Genomic DNA, 19,102 nt, shown 5'->3' with positions numbered 1-19,102 from the left:
CAGGAATCGCATTTATCTGTTAAAGTATTTTAATGTTAATACATTATAAATTCTAAAAATTATACACTCTAACGTCTAAATTATGTTGCAGTACAGTATACATATTGTATATACTGTACTTTACATATTATATTACATAGTAACATATATACCTCATTATTTTATGGCAGTATTAGTCAATTATATACATCTGTTTACAAGAGTTTAAATAAACAGATGACGAAAATAAAAATCTTTATTTAAATTTTATTATGAAGAGTATTTTGTTTCATTGAATCATTCTCGATATATACATTTATTTGGTTAAAAATAATATTCCATAATTCTGTATGTATGTATTTATTTTGTAGTTATTTGGACTTGGTTGTTATATTCCATACTTGTAACTTGTTTAGACATTTTTTTATAATATATAATATTTATTTGAATACTCAGTCGTTAACAATCATAATGTTATTGATTTTCGATTATAATGTTAATTTTTAACGAGAATCAAATATGACGATGTTGGTAACAGTCACAACACAAGCTCAATGTTCTGTCCTTGTTAATTCGATTTCTTAACAGTACATATTCTTGACTGCCCGGAAAATGTATGTATTATATATCTCACTAGCTACTCGCCCCGGCTTCGCACGGGTGTACATGTATTATATATATAAACCTTCCTCTTCAATCACTCTATCTATTTAAAAAAAATCCGTTTCAAAATCCGTTGCGTAGTTTTAAAGATTTAAGCATACATAGGTACAGACGACTTTATTTTATACTATGTAATGGTGATGATTTGTCTGGTAGTTCCAGTATAATAAAACTACTACTATTATTACTGATACTAGGTGGCACTGTATACATTTTTTTTTATTTACATTAATAAACATTAGCCATAAATTACGTCATATGTAAAAGTGGAGGGAGGGAGTTGACAATGTGTGTCATTCTGTGACAAGGTGTATTAGGTGTTCTAAAATTCGTGATATTTCAAAATCCAGCTTATTTTACTATAAAGTACTAATTGTGTTGTTGATGAGTTTTCATTCTGTTACTGAAGATATCTGATTTCAAAGTTGTGAAAGAAGAATGGCACAAATATGACCAGCTGCGACAATGTGAGGGGAACACCATGAAATTTTTGTAACGTAGTTTATTATTTACCTAATATTCAATGATCGAATGTTACAATAATGTCCTAAAACTAGTTAACGAAACATGAAACTAGTCTGTAGGTTAATATTATTTTCTCAACGTGAAATACCTAAAATTTCAGCTGTATATTTGTATTCCAATTCGTGTAAAACGGGTTTTAAGGTGGGCAATTTATGTCAATCGTTTTCTACCATCGCCCATGAAAATTCCGTAAATATTGCAATGATTTAGTGTTTAGTATTAAAGTATTTATCTGTGAATTAGACAGATCAGTGTTAGTGTGTCTATCATGTGTGAAAAGATGCTGTGAAATTGTAAAATACAATTTACTTGTTTTATATCTTAATTCATTCATGTGAATGAAATAAGTTCCATACAAGTTATGGTGTTTTGTTTATTAAATAAATCTCTTTAACATCTAGTCTTTCCTTAACGTAAAATATAACAGCAAATCAATAATGAAAGTACTTAACCATAATTTTTGTTTTATATTGTTTCAGTACCGTAGGTATAGAAAATAATGAGCATAAAATCTAATATTTCTTTTTATTTTATCAGTTACATCAGTACCCGCGTGAAATATACCCTCTGTGTTATTCTGATGTATAAGCTAAGTTGTGTAAGATAATGTAAATTTCATTAAAATCCATTATGTAGTTTTTGCATGAAAGATCATCCATACTTAACAAACATCCATCCATCCATATCCACTACTCACAAACTTCCGCGTTTATAATAATAGTAAGATTATTTTAGTGATGACGTATTTTATTGATTTTGTATGTACGTGCGAGATAATATTGGCACTACTGCCAACTATCTAAAGAAATGTTGACAGTTTGAATGGAAAGTTATCCCAGTGGGATGTCAGCTGGATATTTCGTTAAACTTCCTGAAGTTCGGAAACTTGAATTTGAAGTTTCATATGTACTTGTACATAATATGTGTTATTTTGAAGCTTACAAATGTCCTGGGCACGGGTTGAATTTTATTGTGGAATTTGTTGCTAATTTGTATCGTTTCTGAGATTGATTAATTTCTTATTAGTAGACAAAAATGCCAGAAGCCATGTGTGTATTATGTAGGCATGTTCGAATACAAACTAGGAATAAATTCGTATATTTAGAATAATGTGATTTTACAGATTCTCTTAATTTGAAATGGAATTTTGTTTTCTTTAATTGTAAGCCTACTTTGTGCCAGATCATAACATTATGTATATTGTTGCACCCGGCCAAAGGTTACAATGGTTTTTCATAAATATTTAAAGGTATACCAACTATTAATGTATTTTTTTTTGTGATAATTGAAATGGAATCTTAACAATAATTTTTGTAACTAAGAAAACTAAAAAATCAGCAGAAATCAAGCATTTATTCCAATTTTTGTTTTTATCAATTTAGGTAATATACAGTGTACAATATGTTAATTGAATACCTACAATACAGATTGTGTATTGGTAGTTGGTATAAAATGGGTACAGTCAGCGGCTGTTAATTGATAACTTTAAATGACAATTTAGTAATTACTGCCAATATATAATTGATTTGACTGTACCAAATTTAATGTGTATGGTATTAACACAAGCTTAGTTAGTATTCATTCTTGCGCATCCATTGTTTTTCATTCATTAGTATATGTAGGTACTTATCAAATTTCGTAGTTTTTGTGTTATAATGTACAAACACACATTTTTACCAAATAAAATCTCGAGAATGTCGAGTTAAAAGTCTGATTATAGTTATGATATTAAATTGTATCTAAAAATTTGTGTTTGTTATCCTATACATTTATAGGAAATTCAAGTTGTAATAAAGTATTTTTTTATAATTCAAGTTTTTTAATTTACACAATTCTTCTGTCTGACATTTGCGGGTAATGAAGATATTAGCAAATTTGACTTTGTCTGTTATTGTATTATTCTTCTAACATTTGTAAAAGGTCCTCTTGTGGTGTGCTTGGTAGATTAGGATTAAAAGTGAGGTCAGTTGTCATTACTTTTCTGCTAGTCACTATCGATTCAAATTGTGTGTCACGAGATATTTCTAGAGTACGCTGTCTAGATTGCCTGCCACCAAATTCCACAGGTAATTGGATTTTTACTATATTTTGTTTATGCTTAGCGTTTTCCATGGAAGCTAAAAGACAACTAATTTCATTTGTATCTGTGCATCTACTTTCATATTCGTCAATTGGATTCTTCTTTATGTCATATATGTATATGTTTTCGCCCAAATTTTGTAATATTTTAGGATTAATAGTAGAAGGCAAATTGAACGTGCCGTCTTTTCGTTGTAGACCTAATCTTAGCAATACCGAAATTTTGGTGTGATATTCTGAAAACCACAAAATTAATGTATTCACTATACATTTATAATCATCGTCCGTGAATCGTTGCGCTAAAGATTGAAATCTTTTCATTGCTTGGTCAATAATGCATTTTGGGAAATATTGTGGCATTAGTGTGGCCACATTTTTTAAATGTCGCATTGTTATGTCAAAAATATTTTGATTTGTTGCTACTGAAAGCTGCCACTTTACAATCATTGTCATTAGATCCCACAGCTTTTTCATGGAATAATCATCAAGTTTCATGATGGATGTAGCTGATACGTCTTGAAGGAGCTGCCTTATAACGACGTGCGTTGCCACCGGCTGTGGTATAAATAACTCGTCTAGGAGTTTCGGATGTAGTAACACGGTTAATACATCGGTGAGTACTGTAAAGAAAATTATTATTTTTATTTACATGTTTTTACTTAACCCTTAATCAAAACTTTCTGTAATTTCAGAAACAACTAACCTCTTTCGGACTTATCAGGCCCTATATTTTGTGCCTTTAGTCTTTGATCGATCACATACACCATTTCACATCCTAAATTAACAACAATAAAAGGGGTCGCAAAGTGAGACATTTTTCTTTATATTGAAGAAAATAATCGATATTTTTTACACCACAATGAGCATTGACGAATGTTATGAACGCGTAATAGCGAAATTGACTTCTGAGAACAGAATAAAAGAAATTTCGTTGAAACTATTATCACTATCACACAATGATGATAGAGTCTTGTATGTCTACGATATATTAGGCAGTTTGGATGTCTTTCCAGATCTAATATCTGTATCCAAGTCTGAGGATGTTTCTATACATTACCGTCTCCTAGGCAACCAGTGTTATGGAAAGAAAGAAAATTATACAGCAATACAGTATTACAATTTGTCATTGTTATATGCACCAATGGGATCAGATTGTTACAGTGTAGTATTATCAAATAGATCTGCAGTGTTTTTAACAATAAGAAAATACAATGAATGTTTAAATGATGTAGAAGAGGTATTGAAATCTCAATTTCCACCCAATTTGAAAAACAAACTAATTAAAAGAAAAGAAACTTGTCTCAGTAAACTTACAAATATAAAATTACAGAATGAAGACAATCAAGACATTAAACAAATATTCACACTCCAGGGTCCTAAAGACCCTAGATATATTTGTGCTAGTTCCAAATTGGATGTGGTTTATACTGAGACAATGGGTCGGCATGTAGTTGCAAAAGAAGATATAAAGGTGGGTGAAGTATTAGTACAAGAGGAGCCATATACAGTATTACTATTGAAGTCGCAGTATTTAGTCAACTGTAGTTATTGTTTGTCTACAAGTATGAACTTGTTGCCTTGCACGCAGTGCTGCTATGTTTTGTACTGCAGTGAAACTTGCAGGGATAATGCTTGGAAACATTATCATAAAATTGAATGCCCATTAATGTCTGTATTGTTGTATATGGAGTTTACGAAACTTGAGTGGCTTGCACTCAGAACTGTTATAAAAGCGAGAAATGATCATAATGATTGGACTGAACTATTTAATAAAATAGATGAGGCTGAGAAGTGTGATATGGAATATAAAGGGCAAGTCAAAGTACATGATGAGTGGGTGTATGATTCAAAATACTATGAGTCAATTCACACTTTATCAAGTAATATTGAAAAGAGATCTGTCTCAGACATCTTTCAGAAATCTGTCACAGCTGCTGTGTTCCTCTATATGTTAATTGAGTATACAAACTTTTTGAATGCTGCAGATAAAGATGTAGAAATTAAAGCAAGGAAATGTGTGGCTGGTATGCTGTTGCACCATATAATGACGGTTCCTATTAATATGCATGGCATTCAGTCTACAAAGCAATCTGCAAATGGCAACTATGTGGATGAAATAAGCATTGCTAGTGGTGCTTATGCCTACCACAGTTTATTGAATCACTCCTGTTCTCCTAATGTTGTTAGAACCAATAGAATGGGGAGCACACTCATGACGCTGATAGCACTGAGACCAATAAAAAAGGGAATGCAAATTTTTGATAATTATGGGTATGTAAAATTCTATTTTCATAGTATATTTATAATATCTGAGCCTGGTATAAAAAAACTTATCCTTTTAATATTGTAGATGCTAAACTTTGTGAGGATGTATGAGTGGATGTTTGTTACTCTTTCATGCAAGAATGACTGGGTGGATTCAAATTATATTTAGTATGCAGGTAGATAATATTCTAAATTAACCTAGAGGATAGTTTTTACCCTAAGTAATTTAGACAACTCCATGGAATACAGCTAGTATGTATATCTTTCATTCTAAATGCATAAAATAATTTAAGACTAACTTGGAACAATTGCAGAATTTTTTGACAATTTTTTTATTTGTAAATTATACATAAATTATTTTCAAATTTCAAATATGTTTGGAGAAAGTGAACCGTCATGTATACTGTATTCCTGCAACATCTAGAAGTATAATGCATTTTAAATGTAAGATACACATCACTATTTCAGTTTGTATTTATTCATTGTAGGTAAGCCTTAAATGCCTCCCATCATGTGTGATGTTCCACATTATACATCTATCCACTCTGATACCTTCTTATTGTCATTGCACCGATGACAATAAAAGGTGTGTTCTACTGGCTGTGCGTCTGATATTATGTCATTCTCCACTCTAGACTTTTTACATTACTACCATTGCAGACACCTTGACACATATGTGTCATTTTTTCATAGTCAGATTTTTTTAGTAGATCTTACTTTTTAATATAATTTATTGATACATTATTATGTTGTCTTTTTTAATAATCTTGAAATGTCTTTAAAGATGTGTACCAAATTTCATGAAATACAATTAGTGTTTATATTTACAATAAGGAGTAAGTAGTAAAATATTTATATATATATATTTTTTTTATATTATTATTTATATTTTATTAATTAGAAAATATAATTTTCCTTTTCCAGCTCCCATCATGCTCTTCAAAATTACGAGGAACGGCAGAACAATCTTAGATTTCAATACAAATTTACTTGCTGTTGTGAAGCTTGTGTTAATAAATGGCCTTTATATTTTAACATACCTAGAGGTAACTTACCATCAAAGATAATTAAGCAAATACAGGAATTGCTGAGTTCTGATTTCATTGAAAAACTACAAAAGGGAGATCTTCATACAGCTATGACATTGTACAAACCTTTATGTACCCTCGCTGAGAACCTAGAGCCATATGCACCCTGTACTGAATTATCTAACTGTCAAGAAACCTTAAAGCAATGTTTGCAAATATTTACTGGTCTTATACCATTTGAATTAAGCAAGATAGTAGAATGGGGCGCATACCCTCCACAAAAATGTATGCTCAAAACTTAAATAAGAAAACTATTTTTAAATACTGTTATTGCATATAAGATATTTTTTTTATATTATTTATGTTCCTATAGTCTTTTGGCTCTATTTTGTTAAAAATATTATATAGACATATAAATATTAGAATTTATTGAATCGATTTACAAGTGAGTATTAACTGTTAATTGCAACTATTATTTGAGTCTCCTATACTATTGTTATTTAAATTTTGTTATTAGCTTTTAAATATGATAAATATTATGTTATCTTTATGCTTGTGTCGAACAGAATATGTGATACTTACCATTAGTGAACTGAAATAAAATGTGTTTATTAAATTTTTGTATCATGTTACTGGTGGTAAGGATATCGGTTTAATATATATTATAAATACTTAAAATATTTAAATAATTGTTATTTATATATATAAATCTTAATAGCTTACTTCATAGAGCAACTACTACTACTAAAACGACTAACTAAAACGTGATTTAATAGATATACTATCGTCTGTTATATTACAAAAGCCACATTAAGGCGTTTTCTTGACCGATTATTGAGACGCGTATATGCGCTTAGTAAAAGAATCTGTTTGAAATAAATCAATCAGAAAGATCTCGTGTAGATTACACTTAAGAAGAAACCAGAAAGAAAAAGTAATTGACTTTGTTATTTTAAATTATAACTTTATAAGCATCTTCCTACTGGCGTCTTTTTTATATTATACATTCATTCTTTTTGATTTTATATAAACTGAAGAAGTACTTAGTATTGGTATTATTAGTTGTATATATTTCTGTAATAACGGATCATGTTATGGCAGATAATTTACTGAAACTGAGAATAATAGAGGAAAAACGGCATTAGCAATTTTAATTAATTTAACTTTAACAGAGAATAAATAATAAAATTAGTTTAATCATATTTTAACTTGTTATTGGGCAAACATTAAGTACAAAATCTAGTTAAACAATGAAACAAGTCAACTAATATCACAGAACAAAGTAGTAATTAGAAAGTTATTAAAAATATACTTCAGTGTTGGCAATAAACCGTTACTTCGTGTCATCTTTTTCAACACATATAAACAAATTTAAATAATTGCCTACGTAGCCAAACAATTAAAAATTGTTCGTGTCATGTAACAGATTTGTTATTCGTTTGTTTAAATTGTTTAGTTATGACGTTCTTTAATTGTATAACAAAATCACTATATGACATTTACTTCATACAGTAAGTACAGTAAGTATCGGCGCATGGGCCATTCTAGCTTAGGGATGAACTATAAATAAATTCAGAAAGTACGGTTATCGACAAACAATTTATTTTATTACTGTACGTCATGATTATTATATTATAATAATTTATATCATAAAGTAAAAGCCTATTTGCTGTGCCACCAATATCATATTAGATATATGAACAATTGTTATAATAGACTAAAGGGGATGCCTTTGTAAATCGTGCCTTAGCAAACAATGTTCTTTAGATAATTGTACTACTTGGCATTATATTTATTAATCTAGTTTAGTAGGCTTATACTTAATTATGAATTTTGTTCTGTGTTTGTTTATAAATACTCAATGCTAAACAAAATAATAAAGATTATTAAGAAAAATATATTTATAAATTATTTTTAACCATAACGTATATAATATCACTTGTTATTTTAACAAACTGTAATTGTATCTTATTCAAAATATCTAATTATAATACAAAATAACATACGAAAATAATGATACAGTAAATACTTATATTGGGTGAGAGGGTGAGACCTTTAGAACCAAATATGTTATTAAATTCATTAGTAACTTTATCCTCATTATTTATAGTTAACCGTCCAGTTATTTCAACATTGATTGGACCGTAATGCTTAATGTAGTCTAAAACACATTCCAATTCGTTATATTGGATTTGCTCATTTGGAAGATTTTCAAATATTGTGTAACCATCACCAGCTGCTGCTAAAAAAGATGGCATAAATACTTTGTACTCATAATAATCTTTTACATCTCTCAACTGCATGTTGTCACATTTGGCGCAAACGGCTTTAGCTGATGTAACCCGAGATCCGGGTGGTTTCGTTAAATCATACACAACTTCGATACCAGACATTTGCAAAAACTGACCGGTGCTATCTACTAGACGCCACGTAGACACTGAATGTTCCAGCATCCCTTTTAATATAGTTCCATTCATAGTCACTATTGCTAATGGATCAGAAAACGGCAATACAGTCATCCAGTCATTTCTAGTCATATTATAAGGCTTTTCAGGTTGATCAATCGATGCTCTTATTCTGCCACCTTGTACAATGGCTATATTTACGTCAGAATACTCTTTGTAATATCGTCTAGTGTAGTTCAGGATAGAATCAGTTATTAAATCACCTATATTACATTCTCGCAAACGGCACTCTCCGTTTAAGAAAACTGAAGATTCTCCGATGGATTCGCTATTCAATAAGTCAATTTTACTTCTATATCTGTTAATAGTTTCTAATAATTCGGGGTCATCAGGCACTTTCTGATTTAGAAGGAGTGGCGAGCCATCATACTCTACTATTTCACCGTCAGGATTGAACGTCACATGTAATTGTCCTATGTATTTAGTGTAAGCGTAAGCTTGTACAACCAATACCGATTTCCCTGTTGATTGTTTCACTATCGTAGGGTACGGACCCTGAGGTATTTCAGGTTTTTCATCACTTTTTATACCATTGTATAGGAATGTGTTTGAATGTCCACCTATCACTATATCTAAATCATTAACATTTTTTGCTATTTCTAAATCCTTATAGAACCCTGAATGTCCGAGTGCAATTATAATATTTACACCTTGATCTTTTAATTTATTAACTTCTCTTCTTAAAGCAATAACTTCATCTTCGTATTCTACCTTATTTCTAGGAGCTAGGAACTTTGTTTCCGGTGTTAGGTATCCTATTATACCTATGCGGTTGCCTTTTATAGATAATACGATTGCATTATATAAATTTGTTTCATCTTGCAATTCAGGTACTTTATCCAATATGAGGTTAGCGGCTAATACAGGTGATGTCAAATTTCGTATAAATGGCACGACTCCATCTACACCTTCGTCGAACTCGTGATTTCCAAGAGACTGAAAGCAAAAACAACTGCTTAGTTACTGAAGTTTTGTTTAAATATACAATAAGGAATTGGATACACAGGTAACTGTCGAAATAAAATAAATCTTTATTCTGTTCTTAAGTTTTATGTTTAAAATATAGCTTTAAATATATGGAAATACAACAAATAATTGTTCGTATCCTACAAATATAGTTATGTAATCAGTCGACATATTGTCGTATAAGTGACTGGTAACTACCGTAACATCACATTGTGTGTATGTACTTACAAAAGGTACTTGTAGGTAAAGGTTTTCAAAAGTCATTCAATATTTTTAGTTTATCGTAAAAAACACAATTGTTGTATTGTAAAGAATAATTAAGAAATACATAAAAAGTTTTAATATAATGTATTAGATATATCGGTGGTCTTATCTCAGTAGAGGTATGTAGAATAAAAAGTTCCCTCAAGTAATATTAGGTGTGACAAGTCAAAATTTTAATCATCCATCTTCAGGAGGAACGGGCTTCAAGGTTTACATTGTTTATTTATTTCAGTCGAGCACATAGTATCATACAGTAAGATTGTTAAATTAATAAGATTTATTACTCTGATGACGATTATATACTTATTGTATAGTATATATATATATATACTATTAGTATACCATATACCAGATATTTTTATAAGGATATACCTAGGTATATATATAATACTCAAATATTATATGAAGTTACAATTGTGTCGGTGTGTCAACACCGATTAAAACTGCCTATATGCAATACTATAATCAGGGGAAATATCAGAGCAGTGGTGGGGAGTGTCCTGTATTGCTTCCTAGATCATCAGTGTGTAGCAGAATCATTTCGAGGCAGGACGACTTCTCATTGAATGCCCGTCTATCCTAAAGTTACATCTACCGCTATTGTTCAGAGATTGCCCCTAAATATAGTGTCGTGTCTAGGTCATTTTATTCAGTAGCATCATTACTGAATTTTTATTATTATTACCCGGATTTGCATCATTTATAACAAAACATTTTATTTATGACTATCTACTCTTTTCGGCTTTGCGCTGGTGTACATGTATTATACATATAAATCTTTCTCTAGAATAACTCTATCTATTACAAAAAATGGTGTTCAAAATCTGTTGCGTAGTTTTAAAGATTTAAGCATAGATAGGGGCGGACAGACAGCGACAGCGATTTTAATTTTATAACCAATGTTTTTCTAGCAAAGCATTTTTGTAAGCGTTGTTTACATACATTTTTTGAATATTAGTATTAATTGTATATAACAGTCGCATCTGCAAGATGCGCTTGTGCTGACTGTGTTTGACTTGACAATGCTGGGACAACGCATATCTACATCGCGGCAATGTCAACCGTCCGAGGTTCTTGGCCTTTGATACGAGAAATATTTTAATCGCGTACAAAGTATGATATTTTGAACCGATGAAAATCGTTCAAAATACAAGGTTGTATGGTTAGAGAGACAATACACGTAGTATTGAATAATAAAAATAATTTTAACAAACAATTGCTTTGAGAAGCTGATGTGTGGGATAGGTATAACCAGTAATAGTGATTACCAGGTTTCCAACCGAATGTGCATGGGATACAGGTTGAATAAATATTATTATTTATTGAATTTAGTCATTCTAGAGAAAATTTTAGTAATTATCTTTAATAGGTACCTAGGTTAGTTATGATTATAGCCTATATACTCCCCTACTAGAAGCCACTTTGTGGTCTTGAAATAGCATTAGATATTTACATTATACAATAAATATAAAGTAGGTACAAAGCAAGGAATACATCTGATACTTGTGTATTTAACATATGTACTATATTTTGTAGTGAGGTAACAAAAGAAAAAAACGTTTCGCTTTATCTATCTTGACGTCCGCATTCCTACAGGATTACCGTTAGTAGTAAGTTTACGTATTCCGTCGTATACTCATTGTTGAAATAAGGATTTTAGTATTAAATAGTCTAAATTGCTGCTTACGACATTAAGAATGTTTTAGGCATTCTTTAAGTGAATTATATTATGAAGAAATTTTACTTCTTTTTAATATGAGTAATTTGCATCATACTTATAAATTATGTAACTTGTGAGTAGGCAAATGATTTAGCATATTGTTAGGATATCGTGTGCAATAGTGGAAAATGTTTAAATTTCGCTAAATTCAAATTCGATATTCAGCAAGGGATATTCATCAGTAGAAAGTTACATTTACGTAACTACTTACGTATGTATCCGTTCGTGTTCGTTTTTACTTTCATAGCTTAGGTTAGGTTATGGACAAAATGAAACAAACAATATTATTTTATAAATGTTATTATTTATCAGATAAATACATATAAATAGACATGACGTAAAAAGTACTTTTTTGTTTGTAAATACAGACGTAATATCCAGGTCAAACAGTCATACTCATGAAGACAAGTGTTTCTATCTTGCGAAGTATCGAACCCGCTATAATCGGAAGTAAGACAATTTGCTATACCTTGAGACCCTCGACATCATATTGTATTACTTTTATTTCCCAAAACCGAATTTCCATAGTGTGCTCGCTAATTATACTAAACTCTCAATAGAAATCAGAGTGCAGAAATATTACCCCTGGATTTAGGGTCCTATGTCCGTTTAACAGGATTTCTTTTACTCGCTATGTGTATATATTATGTGTGAACACACATTTTCGAACACAGAAATTGATTGGCGGAATGGCATAGCATACTATAGAAAGGGAGTCGTCGGTACGAGTTGTCCGACCGATTCTAATAGCGTGTGAGCGCCTTAAGTGTTTTCCTCCTCGCGCATGAAAGGTTTTGTATAGATTATTATTATAGATTATTAATTATTAGGTATTATTATGTATTTGATGGTATACTTATTTAAGCTAGTGAGCAATTATTAATTAATTAAAATGCACAACTCAGTCACCTCTTTATGACTCGTAGTATTACTTACGTCTGTATTTAAAGTCTAGATCTATCCTTTTTCAAATTTTCGTAACAATATTTTACATGTAGGGAAACTGTCAATGTACTTATATTATTAAGTTTTTTATTATGAATTTCATAATACATCTTACTAATATTTTAAGTTAGAGTATGGATGGATAGATTGATGTTTGTTACTTTTTCACACAAAAACTACTGAACGGATTTGGATGAAATTTTACAATAATGTAGCTTATACATTAGAATAACTTAGACTATAATTTAAAAATATAATATGTAAATGAAAATGCGAAATTTAAAGATGTTTGCTAAGTGTGATGCAGACGAAGTTGCGCGAGTAACTAATTAAATGTATTTTTATAGAATACAATACGTATAAAAATATCGTATGTCATTATTTGAGGAATGATTAGGATTTAGTGAACATCTTATGTTTCATTTAGAAAGATTATAATGAAGTAACTCATATTAGCATATTGTCTTAAATAAAATGTCGATTTTAATATACAGACGAGGTAAATTAACCTCAATAAAAATGCACACAATAACAAGAAAGTATTTAATAACGACGTATAAACGACATGTCCGTGCACACAAATAAATACGAGTAGGAATAAAATAATTACAACCCATAGTCTTAGGAATAATAAACATACCTTATAACATAGTAGTTTCTAGTTGGCTATTATGCATTCAATTTTAATAACAACCTCGGATGAAGTTTTTATTCTTTCAGTCAAAATTTTTCTATTATAAATCGACGTCTCAGGTGATCAAAAGGCTGACGTCTATTTCAGAGTATCAGTCTGGCCAAGTCTGGCCTTATGAAGTGGAAACTCCATTCCCTCCCTACCTAATGATGGACAAATTTTCTTCAGTTGTATTTATTTTATTTGTATACTAATTAGATTTTAATTGTTTTGTTACAAATCCAGTCAAATTATTAAAATTAAATAAATATGATAGGAGGTTTTAAAATTCTTACATTTTGCATATTACGTGTACACTTTATTATTTCTATATAAAAATAACTCACAAAGAATTCTTACGCAGCTTAGTTATCAGCAGTTTCTGATAAATAAAATTCTTATACTCGTATAAGAATTTTTCTATCAGCTAAATCTTAATAGGTATATAGGATTCATAAGGATATCTACTCATTTTAGTAATACTTAGTACTTCTCGTTAACTTTCTATAATACTTCCAAAGATGGAACTATAAAGGTCTGTATTCATATCATTATGCGGTACGAATTACCTTCATTTGGGGCATCAGATATCAAGTCCTATCTGATTTTATTATACATTTCGACTGACCCTTTCGTTCCTAACAAAACCGCTCTTTAGATTCGATACCAAGTAAGTTCTTTAGTTTTGGTATCGGGTTAGGATTACTTTTCAGTCTAATCATATCAAATCTCTTAAAGTAATATAATTGATCTAAAAAAGAGCGCTATGTGATCGATTAAGTGTATTTCATACAGATTTTTACATTTTAATAATGTTACTTGAGGAAAATTATATAATTTTAAAAGTAGATAATAATAATGGGTATGCCCATTATGTCAAAATTCGTATCTATAATAGAAGTACTTAATTAATTAGTAGTTTCATAACCATTTGCAAGCATAACGCTAATACTCGTATGTTTTATTTAAAATATACCTACTTAAATAAATACCTCACATAGGCAATATCATTTACAACAATTACGTACTATTAATAATTTCAAAACTCCGGACATAATACTTTCATTATATAACTAAGAAACATTTATTTCAATCAATGTACTTAACTAAATTTAAATTACATAAACATATATAAAATTTATTCGTTTGTGAGCTACGCTGCAAAAGACAGATGCACAGAGACTTGCCTGTGTCTATAACATGTTAAACCTATAATCCTCTCATTTCGCGTTGAGGATTTAAAGCACGAGTGAAATTCTACTTAGGCACCTACATACATACTTATTAAGGGTTTTACGGAAATCGTTATAATCTTCGTAAGTTGAAGCCACGGTTGGAAAATATATATAAAAGTATAGATGCCTCTAATGAACTTCTAACACATTAATCTAAAATTATATATTTTTCACTTGTGTTACCGTCAAAAGCATTTGACATTTTTGACTCATCATGACAATGTGTTCATACTGTTCCTAACTACCTAGCTGTTACATAATTTACTAAAACGTAGCTAAGTAGGTACTTAAGTCAGCACCTATATATTACTCATTATTAATTTCTCTAACTTTTGCTATTGAATTATCAGGATAAAAACAATATAAGAATTTCTCTAAAAACTTGCGTACCTAATTAAATTAGTCTACAAATTACAGGTAATTTTTTTTTATTATTTGACAGCGGAATTTTCTGCTACAAATACCTACTTTCAAGTATTTACAGTAATTTAAAGACACTCCCCGATAACAATATGAACGTTAGATATATCGAAGGTGTCAACATATTTGAGATTGAGGTAGTTCTTTTTGTACCGAGGTTTATATTATCTGTATTTAATAAAGTTATTCTGCCTTCTACTTCGGGAAATACGGCGCTGGCAGTTTGATTAATATAATATCTAGTAGCATCTAACTCACTGTAATTGAGATTGTTAGCCGTTAATCCATTAAACATCCAATAGCCATCGCCGCCATTAAAAATAAAATCTGGCATAATGATATTGTAAAATTCTGCAGAATTTACGTCACTATATTCTGGTATACTACATGCCGCACATCTAACCTTTACTGAAACTACTTTTGATTGAGGTGGTTTGCTTAAATCGTATATAACATGCAAACCAGAACATTGTAAAAATTCCCCAGGAAAATCTATAAGACTATAATTTGCCACCGCATGCTCAAGCATTTGTATTAGAGTACTGCCATTTAATGTGACTGTTACTAAAGAGCCCTGAAATGGTAATACATTCAACAAATCTTCTTCAGTTACTGCTGCTGGGAAATCTGGGTGTGCTATAGATGTCCTTATGCCCCCTCCTTGTATAACGGCAATTGCTGCATCTGTCCAGTACTTGCCCTTATATTTCTCAGCATATTTATAAATCATAGCATCTGTTATTAAATTACCCATATTGCATTCTTTATCTTGACAACTTAAACCATCGAGTGAAACCCTAGTAGAACCTACGATTTGTTTTGATAAAATTGTTACACCCTCTCTATATCTTTCAACAATATCAACAATTTGAGGATCTTGTGAAAATGAACTATTTAATAGTATAGGGTTTCCGTCCACGCTAACTACTTCTCCATCGGAGTCAAATGTAATATGCAATTTCCCAAGATATTTTGTGTAAGCATAAGCTTGCACTACTGGTACTTGTCTACCCGTCGACTGTGTGACGTACGTTGGATAAGGTCCCTGAATTGCTTCTGTATCTGGAGTTTCGCCATTCCATAGAAAAGTATTAGAGTGACCACCAATGACCAAATCTAATCCATCTACTTCTTTTGCTATTTCTAAGTCTCTAGCATATCCAGAGTGACCAAGCGCTATGATTATTTTTATTCCTTGACTTTGTAAGTTGGTGACTTCGTCTTGGAGGGCAACAACTTCATCAATATATTCAACATCATTTTTTACAGCTAATATTTTAGTGTCGGGTGTTAAATAACCTATAATACCTATTTTATGGCCATCTACATTTAATATTATGGATTTTTTAAGATTATTTTCTGCGGCTAATTCTGGCACTTTAGTTAAAATAAGATTAGCTGCTAGAACTGGCGATGTTAAATTTTCTATGAAGGGGGTGAGTCCACTGACGCCGTTGTCAAACTCGTGATTTCCAAGAGACTGAAACAAAGAACATGGTTATGACATTATGTCAGCCTCACCTTGTCATGACCTCTTTATATCAATGGAATGTATTATATATTATCTGTAATGAAAATATAATCGACTAACACTTTCCACTTATATTCCATAATTTTCATAACAATGTATATTAATCCTAGCGGCTTACAATCAGTTATTATTACATTAATTGCAATGTTTCATTCAATAATAATAAAATTTCAATTCCGTTTTATAAATTTAATGTATATACATATATATTCTGTATATTTTTGGTTTAAGTACACATTAGTTATAATTCCGCTGCTTATATATATTCAAGAAGTTAATATCTATCTACTTCTTAAAGATAAGGGAAACCGAAGGAATGGTGTGAAATCAACACTACGCCATAAGCATACAAAATGATGCAATTACAGCATGCCATACTCATTAATATATGATAAAAGAATATAACATGTTGTATAAGTAAATAGCAAATGTACTTAACAATTTATTGTGCTCAACAATAATGACAGCATATACACTATTACATATTGTTATCCTTATGAATGATGACTTAACAATAGTTAAATTAGTAAAAAGTTTATGAAATGACATGTGTTAAGATAAAAAATGAGATTCAAGTAAATATTAAAATTATAAGTATAGTAAACAGGTAATTGTTAATAGTAACACTAAATAAAAATCGTGGTTGATAAAATGTCCTGTGTTATAATAGAATAACGAGCTGCAAAAATCGGATTATTTTTATTAAAATACTTTTCTGTCAATATTATAACTTTTCCTTCATGTAGTTAATTATAGTTTAAAGTATGATACTCAAAAACTGATAAACCATCACCTCCTATAGCTAAGGATGGGATCATCAGTATTCTATGGCTATCGTTTATTTTGGGAAGAATAAATTGGCACTTAACATTTGTTACATCGCATTAAAACACAAAATACTCTCTGACCTGATATTTTGTTAAAACTAGATACACCGTGAACCCTTGATATTTGTAAAAACTGTCCAAAAGACCGTTTCGGTGTATTTCTTTACTGCATGTTTTCAAATTAAGCATTTTGTTAATGTCCGAGCTCCGTACTGTTGTTTTACAAATAATTGATTAGCTTTTATGCCATTAAGTAATAATGTAAAATGGCATAACAGATAATAAATTATTATTAGAATGGGCTATTGAAGCTTTTATCAAACCATCTTGAACTAATGCTAGCGGTGCACCTTTCCAACGATCTCGAATATATTCTGAAGGTATTCGCATAGGTATTTAAATGTAAGTACCACATTACATTCTTGTAAACGACAAAAATGTCCATCTATATGCACAAAATTCTACCAACTACAATTTTAGTTAATCTTTAAATATCGCGACGATGTTTGTTAAAAATTGCTAGAATGACTTGTGGTATATACCTAGTTATTCTGTGGGACTGGGTTACCGTCAAATTCAAAGAGTTTGCGTTCTGAATCAAATACTACACGTAATTTTCCCACAAATTTTGTATACATAGCTTGTATTGTTGGATATAGACCTTATTTAATGAGCGTAAGATAAGATCCTTCTATTTTTTAGATATCAGGATCAGGACCCATAAAAATGTGTTTGTATGTCAGCCGATTACTATATAAATGTCTTTCACTTCATTAGTCACATCTAAGTGTTTTGTAACAGACTGGCTTAATACTTTTAATATATTAGGTACTTCCTAGTTTTTTAACTTAGCTGCTTCCTTTCCTATGGCTATTATTTCTTCAATCTATTACCTACATATAATTCCTCATTGCTAGTACTTTTTTGTCAAATCCTGTAATAGCCATTATTGTATCCTATATATTTATTACGATAGATTCATGAAAATTTGTACAGTTTAAATTCATGTATCATGGGTAAACTAAGATTCGTCGAAAGTACGATACAGATCACATTTTCAAACAAAGATGTTAATGCCGAATTATCCAATTTAAGATTTCCAAGTTACTGAAACAAATGAATATTAAAGAAAAAATAATGGTATGGTCAATGAAATGAATAAATAAAACAAATTAGCATGCATTATTGAGCAACTATATTATTATATTATAAAGGTAAATAATACATTCAGGTAAATAAGTAGTAATATTAGTAGAGAAAATAAATTTGCATATACATACATATATCTTATAAAATGTATTAAATGTCAATATACAGCTCCATTAAATAAACTAGAATTAAACACAAACAATCGAGTATTGACGCTGGTACATATGCTACTAAAGCAGGACTTACCGCAATTTGGTTTAAATAAAAATAAAGTTGTACTATTACACCAAAATGACTCTGGTATTTTTGTAGTATTTTCATTTTGCCATAGTTACAAGTTCTATTCATCTCTTCTATTTCTTTATAGT

The 19,102-nt window shown here is 30.3% G+C and overlaps 3 protein-coding genes across 3 annotated transcripts in view; 1 reads left to right on the top strand and 2 right to left on the bottom strand.

Moving 5' to 3' along the window:
- Nucleotides 1-2,079: 2,079 nt before the first annotated feature.
- LOC131851391 (protein OSCP1) lies at nucleotides 2,080-4,061 on the bottom strand. The gene is made up of 2 exons (XM_059201886.1): nucleotides 3,950-4,061; nucleotides 2,080-3,866 (listed from the first exon to the last, which is right to left on the bottom strand). The coding sequence occupies exons 1-2, from the start codon at nucleotides 4,059-4,061 to the stop codon at nucleotides 3,064-3,066; spliced, it is 915 nt and encodes a 304-aa protein (XP_059057869.1). The 3' UTR covers nucleotides 2,080-3,063.
- Nucleotides 4,062-4,105: 44 nt separating this feature from the next.
- LOC131851390 (SET and MYND domain-containing protein 4-like) lies at nucleotides 4,106-7,847 on the top strand. Its single transcript, XM_059201885.1, has 2 exons — nucleotides 4,106-5,517; nucleotides 6,436-7,847. The coding sequence occupies exons 1-2, from the start codon at nucleotides 4,106-4,108 to the stop codon at nucleotides 6,839-6,841; spliced, it is 1,818 nt and encodes a 605-aa protein (XP_059057868.1). The 3' UTR covers nucleotides 6,842-7,847.
- Nucleotides 7,848-8,477: 630 nt separating this feature from the next.
- LOC131851320 (uncharacterized) overlaps nucleotides 8,478-19,102 on the bottom strand; it is a 35,508-nt gene continuing 24,883 nt past the window's right edge. Inside the window, exons 5-6 of the mRNA XM_059201809.1 lie at nucleotides 15,742-16,717; nucleotides 8,478-9,940 (exon numbers count right to left, since the gene is read on the bottom strand). Of these exons, the coding sequence (XP_059057792.1) occupies nucleotides 8,525-9,940; nucleotides 15,742-16,717 (2,392 nt within the window). The 3' untranslated portion in view covers nucleotides 8,478-8,524. The remainder of the gene's footprint in view (nucleotides 9,941-15,741; nucleotides 16,718-19,102) is intronic.

This window comes from Achroia grisella, unplaced genomic scaffold, assembly GCF_030625045.1.
Source record: "Achroia grisella isolate CSIRO2021 unplaced genomic scaffold, CSIRO_AGI_Agris_v1 utg782, whole genome shotgun sequence".
Taxonomy (NCBI): domain Eukaryota; kingdom Metazoa; phylum Arthropoda; class Insecta; order Lepidoptera; family Pyralidae; genus Achroia; species Achroia grisella.
This window is presented reverse-complemented; position numbering and strand designations above follow the sequence as displayed.